The sequence below is a fragment of the Montipora foliosa genome, chromosome 11, assembly GCF_036669935.1.
Source record: "Montipora foliosa isolate CH-2021 chromosome 11, ASM3666993v2, whole genome shotgun sequence".
Classification (NCBI taxonomy): domain Eukaryota; kingdom Metazoa; phylum Cnidaria; class Anthozoa; order Scleractinia; family Acroporidae; genus Montipora; species Montipora foliosa.
Window position 1 is genome coordinate 20844147 of NC_090879.1, and position 7500 is coordinate 20851646.

The following is a 7500-nucleotide window of genomic DNA, read 5'->3' on the forward strand; positions in this document are numbered from 1 at the left end:
GCAAATTAATTTGCCTGAGAGAGAGAATCAGATCTTATTTTGTTCATCCCATAAGTAATAATTAGCCATGTATATATTCAATACCCTGAGGCGTACATATTGTTCTCCAAAACTATAGCGCGAATGCATGATTAATTTGTCCTGCATTCATAATAAAGTAGGAGACCTGTGCAGAAATCATTCCAAAATATTTAACTAGCATGCTATAAAATTAGGATGATAGTGTTCTCCAAAACTATAGCGCGAATGCATGATTAATTTGTCCTGCATTCATAATAAAGTAGGAGACCTGTGCAGAAATCATTCCAAAATATTTTACTAGCATGCTATAAAATTAGGATGATAGTATTTCCTTGAGGTATTATTTTTTCCTCTTCTCTGTTTTTTTATTTTTTCCTGCCTTTCTTTTCAGTACCTTCTCAGGTGATTGTGGGACGCACCATCAGCAAGAAACAGATGTTGATGAGTGTTTGTACCAAGATTGCCATTCAGCTGAACTGTAAGCTGGGTGGAGAGGCATGGGCAGTGGAGATTCCGGTAAATGCATTGTTGTTGGTTTTATTTGTTTGATTGTTTGTCTTGTTTAGGAAACTATTCCCTATTAGCCCCTGGGACCTATGTGTAAGTCAAGAGCAATTATTAATAGACCAGTTTCCAATTCTCGTGCCTCATTTGGATCTAGCAAGGCTGCTGCCTAAGAAAATTTTAAAGGGCCCTCAGAGCTAAACGCTGAGAACTTAGGAGCCCAACATATGAAGTGAAAGGTGGTGCTGTGAAAAATTAAGGTGCCCAGAGCTATTCTTTGGGAGCCCCAGGCTACCGGGCTCCTGTTAGGCAACAGTCTTGTCTAGCATGAAATAGAGGCTAATGCAGTCAAATTAATTTGTGCGCAAAAAATTTGCCTGCATTATCCTCTATTTCATGCTAGATCCAGTCCAGCCATGAGATTTTGAAAATGATCTATGGGCTGATTTGTTGGACAGCACTTAGACAATGAAGCTGGTTGATTGATCCACCCCTCCCTTGAGTCATATTTTATGCCAGCCCTGAAAACAGTGATTATCTTTTTAAGTGGGTTCCAGTTCTCTATTTTGGAATGCCCCATAATACACTCTGTTTGCCTCCCCCTCCCCCCAATTTTGCATAAACTATTGTTTTCAAATGCTCTTATGGACACTGCATATTCCCGAGAGCATTTGAAAAAAAAGTTTATGCAAAATAATTTGGGGGGCAAACAAAATGCATTATAAGATGTTAGAAAATAGAGAGTAGTTTAGTTATTAAACCCATGAAATCATTGATGTTCATTTGGCCTTCCTTTAAAGGTGGTTAGCTGGGTGGGTCAGTAAATGTCTTGATTGGTCAGCATCTTTTTTTTTTAATATGTAAGAAAGTTAATTGTAGAAGGAAGCAGAGTTATGGGAATATAATTAAATTTTTGTTTTTGCCTTGTCTCTGATGAACAATTGGCAGCAGTCAGTGATGCAGCATTATGTTAGCAGGAAAAATACTGAAGTAATTAAAAGAACAACAATACACCAGCATGCAAGATAAGATAGTCACATGGCCATGTCCAGGAAGTTAGTGTACCAAGCAGAAATAGCAAAAACTTGGTGTAAAATTTGTTTTGGAATTGCTGTATTTCACAAAATATTCATTTTTGCTGTTACATATAGAAACCATGGCAAAGCAAATTTTATGTTGTTCATTAAAGAGTAGAAGTTTTGTTCAAAAATGTCTCAGAAGAGTCACAGTGTGGAAAAATGCTAACTGCTCCCATGCACAATCCAGAATGCTGCATAACAAATAAGTTTTTTTTGTTTTCAGAATTTTCAGTCGTGATTATGTTTGCTGATTTCACATGCCTTTTGCCTTTTTTGTCTTGTCTTGTTTTGACTTGTTGGATTTTGTGATAAAATTAATATTGACTCTGTCAGACATTGTCACACATTTGTGTCGTAAATGTTAGCTGATTTAATCTTTTTCGGGCCACTTTCTTGGTTACATAAAACTTTCCCGAAGATTTATTCCTTGCAATTTAAGGTCTAAACAGGCTAAAATGTTAGTGGACTGTAGATCTTTAAACACAACCCAGAGACAGTTTGCCAGTTGCTATTAAGCGTTCTTTCTTCTTGTTTCGCATAGGTGGAGGTTCATATGCTATTACTCCAACTCTAGAAACAAAACGAAATTTTGGTAACAATTTTGATTCCTTGACGTTGAGTCACAAGTATGGAACCCTTAATGGTCACAAACTTAAAGTCGATCACAACAGGCATTTAACCGTTTCGCATCACTGCACACATCTTGGATTCTCCATTTCTTCTTGTGACTTGTAGGGTCACTATCAAAAAGTCTCGGGCTGGCCAAAAAAATTGATTGTCTCTTGAATTTAACGTTCACAGCTCCTATTAGAAGTGTTACTCTTGTTGATACCTATTCGTAAAATGCTTCAAACGTATCATATGAAACATGGAAGAAACATTTCAGATGCATGTTGTGTCTGTCATTTTTGCCTTCTCTTATTACAACTGGTGGTATAAATACCAATTTGCAGAAATTTCGAAGACACACTTAAACGTCTCCTCTCAAGGAGTACTTTGTTAACTTTTAATAAGTGCATCTGGTCAAAATATTGGCAATTAACTCCATGCTATACACTCTTCCGTTGTACTTGCCCTGTAGCACTGCAAATTATTTATTCAGGACACTTTGATTCATTACTGCGGCGCACACTTTCATTTTTTTTTTTTTGTCCTGGTTGTTGTGTCCGTGCGAAACATAATCGGAATTAAAGCTATTTTCCCTCTTTGTTGATAACTGCAAATGGAAATGAATAAGATACTCTGTCCGACTTTTGCAACGGGATGAGAGTGAAACAAAAATAGGGAAAATCATGTGCTGTCAAAGCAAGACAGCGGCAAGCCAGACTTGTAAATCGCTGTCAAAGGCAAGAAATGCAAAATGAAAGATCAATTTAGCGTGATCTGTGTGATTGGCAAAGCCACAAAGGCAAAAAGGGCACAAACAAAATGACGACGGGCAACAGTGGCAAGATAAAATGACACAGTGTACCGGTAGTTACAAAAATTAGTCTCACGCGCTGGTTTTTTAGATATATTTCCTTACACGAAAAATGAAAGTACAGTTAACTGACACCACTTTTTAACAAATTTATATGCATTCTGTTTTCAATTTTTATCATGAATGTTTAAGAACGAAGAAAGACTGTTTTGTGCTGGAGGGGAAAAAAAACAGGGAAAACATGACTTGGTTGATGCATTCTGAAAATTATACTCCGACTCTTTCACATGAAATTAATCTGTATTAAATATCCATCCCTTCTAGTGCACATGGAATGAAGTTTTACTCTGTAAAATTATTAGACCACTTGTTTTCTAGTTTAAAAGTGGTAAAAAGTAGCGTGAGATTGTTTTTGTGACACAAATGTACACCAGCTTCTTGCACGTGGCCACATTTTAATTCATGTGTATTTTTGGTATGAACCACTATGTTTTATACAGCTCTGTTTGACTTTCAGCTAAGAAAGACGATGGTTATTGGTATCGATTCCTATCATGATTCATCAACCAAAGGTCGTTCAGTTGGTGGCTTTGTTGCCAGTGTCAACCAAACCCTCACAAAGTAAGCTTAGTTATTTCTTCAGGATAGGATTTCTTGTTACACATGGCTTGGGCTAAGCTGCAGGGATTGGGAAATCATCTGCATATGGCACATAAATTTTTAAAAAAATGTCGCATTATAGACCTCTTTCATAATGGTGGCTAAGTAAAATATTCTTTTGTTTTAATGCTAATAAGCCTTACTAGCCTCGCTATGACACGCAAATCTCAAAAGATTTTTTGTGTCCAAAATGAGGGCAGTAGGTCTGATTAACATAAAGACAAAAGAATGTAAAAGTGGTCGCCAAATTTGTCATCTTAGATTTTTCACTAGAACTTGCCAAACAGGAGAGAAGAAAAATGTAATCAAGTAATATTTTGGGTTTCATAGTTTTGCATACTAGCCAATCAAACTTCTATTTTTTTGGCTCACTTAGTCACCAGTGGTGACTGTTTGGCTGTTTAATGGCACTGATGTGTTGGGGCTCATTTTTCTAGGTATTATTCAAGGGTAAGTTTTCAACACACTGGAATGGAGCTTATTGATGGACTGAAGACAAATATGTCAGGTAATGAAACATGCCAGTCACTGGCCATAGCACAGGGTGATTGTAAAACGTTTTTCTGTTAACAAAGAAAAAAGTTAAACCCATTCACACCGTAAGTGCCTCTAATTAATTGGGCGACGCCGACTCAAGGTTTACCAGTGTATTTCATCGCAAATGTCCTTCACTTGCAATGGGCAATACTGTAGACATGTAATGAAGGCTCAATTCATCGACAATATGCAAATTTGAAGGATCACTATGTCGGCCAGTATATGTAAAGCTATGGCAGAAGCAAGTTGCGTTGTTACGTACAATACACTCAAACCACCTACAAACGCACATTCTGTTCGGGGTAGACCCACACAAAAAGGTGATTTTGAGCGTGAATTTCGATAGTGGTTGTTGCGCGATTGATTTCTCAAATATTACAATCAAGTTCTCAAAAGCTCCAAAGAGATTAACTCAAGCAATCAATGAGTACAAAATATGTGCAAACTATGACTAGCAATGACAGAAGTACCTTAACCACTCACTGTCCCATTAACCCATTCACCCCTAAACCGGCCGTACTTAGTATTTAACTCAGTCTAACACCAGACTATTTTACTCGTCAATGGGGAACCCCCAGGAGTCAATGGGTTATTAATTAACAAAATTGATTCGAGACTTCGATGCTGGTGAGTAAAAGCAGATATAGTGGCACAAACGACAACAGCAACATGAAGAACAAGAATGCCGCCATGTTGTATTATAGAAGCAAAGATGCAACTGAAGCAGTTAACTTCTTTACTGTTATGACTGTTATAATCATTCCATATATTTTGTGCAATGTACCTAGTGAATTATCAGCTCTAACAATTTCTTTTTGTACTGCATAAGTTTTCTTTGTAATGGTGTACCTTCGCATGTAGTACACTATTGTCTTAAATTAAGACCAACACAATCAATGTTGAATGTGCTGGGAAAATGTGATATACTAAGGGAGGTAATGCAATTACTAGTACATCATTTGCATGATGGCACTGTAAATTTAAAATATAATATGGAACTGAGATCTCATTATGCTAAGTTTCTGTATTATTTTTTAATCCCCGGTTGTATGTGAATGCCATATGCAGAGTCGTCATGATCGCGAACCTAGTAGGAGTCCTGTGAAGAAGCTGAAACGTCTGTTGCAGAAAAGAGGAAAACTAGCTACTCGCAGACTATTTTAATTAATATTTTCTTGTTACTGTGGTATAACAATAGCAAAAACAAACACCTGCCCAATACAAAGTGTTGCTTCCTGATTTTCAACAACCTTTTATATTGTATTAATCCTGAATTCATTTTCAAAGAATTGCCAATTTTTTACAGGACTCACTATTATTCTAAGTATTATTGTATACCGCCCAAGTCCTTCCTGTGTAATAATTAAATACCAAACGTAACATTCACGGATCCCCTCTCTCCTGAAACGCATCAGTGATGTCACAACTCACGCAAGCAAATCAAATGTTATCGTCAGTACTATTATCGTACCTTGCACATTCTTCAATAGGTCAGTTCAAGCAATGTTTTGATGACGAAATATCTGTTTTATTCCAGTACGATTACAGTTTCTTGATCTTTCTTTAAGACATGCATATCTTACCATCTCTTACACATGCCGTTTTTAGAACTGCTACTCAGCGCTTGTGATTGACGTGTCATCCTTAAGGCACTGTTACACTGTGAATGTTTCATGCAACTTGTCTCGCAATGTTTTGGCGACAATGTGGCGGGACGAGTTGCACAAAACATTTCACGGTGTAACAGGGCCTTTAGCAGTGCGCATATAGCTGCAGCCGACTAACAATCTTAGATCGTCTTGTTGAGAAGTAAAATTGTCTCACCCCAGTTGTTCAAAGGCCAGATAACTTGATCTGATGGATAAGTCACCATCCAATAGTTAATCTGTGCAAAGATTTTTGTTCTCATAACTGTGAATATGCATATACTCTAAGTACATCTAAGCAAAAGCTTGTACGAAAACCTTTTTGCCAGTGTTTAACGTGAAGTATATTTTACACTCTGGATAGTGTGACTTGTCCTCCGGATAAAGTTATCTAGCCTTTGAAAGCAACTAGGCCAGGTGTTAGAGCAGTCACGTCTTGCTTTCAAGAGGGGAAGGGTTATGACCAGTGCCTATGTGATTTTTAGACAACTTCTTAGTAGCAAACAATACAAGACATTTACCAGATAAATATTACTGTGAAACTGAATCATCCAGTCAACTCTCTTAAACCAGCTGTCCTAGTGCCTTCTTTTTCAAGCTGCATGCTTGTTATTTGGAACTAACTCAAATGTTTTCCTCAGCTGCTTTGAGGCGATACAATGAGCTCAATGGAGATCTACCTGAGCGAATTATGATCTTTCGTGATGGTGTTGGTGATGGACAGTTACGAACCGTGGTTGAGCATGAAGTCCCACAGTTAAAAGCATCATTCAACGAAGTTTCTGGAGGCTACAAGTAAGTGAACAGATGTATGGTTTTTATTTTCCCCTTACGATGGCTCAAACCTGCTTCAACACTTTTAGCTAGTTTGAAGCAGAATATTGTTTAGCCTTCGATAAGTAAAACATTTTTTAAATGTAATATTTTCAAGGATCCAAGATAACTTGCAAAAGAGCCTTGTGGCTCATAACTAATGTCATTAGATATGAGCTTGTAAGGGTTTTTTTTTTTGCATACATGTATGAAAAAAAAATAAAGCTAAATGTAATTAAAGCATAAGGCAAACTATAAATAAAAAATACCAATGATAACAAGCCATTTAATTTGTGACAAAAACTTAACATAATAAACGTACTAAATTGTGTCAGAAAACACAAAGCTGTTCTCTGTACCCTTCAGCTGCTTAAAATGTAAAGCTGATAAAACCATTAAGTACTAACTTGGCAATTAGGAATATTAATAAATGCGGGATGAAGTGTTTGTAGATTCTGAAGGCAAATACATTATTGATGCATCTGATATTGTATTGGTAAAATAATATGGACCAACGCATCTTATTAACATAACAGCTCAGGTTCATGTTTTCAGGGTAGCTAGGAGACATTGTTGGAATGGAGGATTGTCAACAACTCATCTTTTACTGCCCTTTTTTTTTTTGCCAACTGTTGTTTCATTCCATTAATCATGAATTTGGTGCGCTGGTCATTCAATTGAAGCTTTATGATGTGCCGTTTAAACTAACAACATGGCCGTTTTGGCAAATTGATGCATTGCCAAGAACTATGATAAACAAGTTGTAAAAAGGTTACATTCGCACCTTACCCACGTTTTGACTGCAAAAAATTGTATTTCA

General features: G+C 36.9%; 1 protein-coding gene across 1 annotated transcript in view; it reads left to right on the forward strand.

The window, feature by feature from the left end:
• LOC137977844 (piwi-like protein 1) overlaps positions 1 to 7500 on the forward strand; it is a 43496-nt gene that overhangs the window by 32745 nt on the left and 3251 nt on the right. Inside the window, exons 13-16 of the mRNA XM_068825189.1 lie at positions 413 to 537; positions 3542 to 3645; positions 4122 to 4192; positions 6509 to 6662. Of these exons, the coding sequence (XP_068681290.1) occupies positions 413 to 537; positions 3542 to 3645; positions 4122 to 4192; positions 6509 to 6662 (454 nt within the window). The remainder of the gene's footprint in view (positions 1 to 412; positions 538 to 3541; positions 3646 to 4121; positions 4193 to 6508; positions 6663 to 7500) is intronic.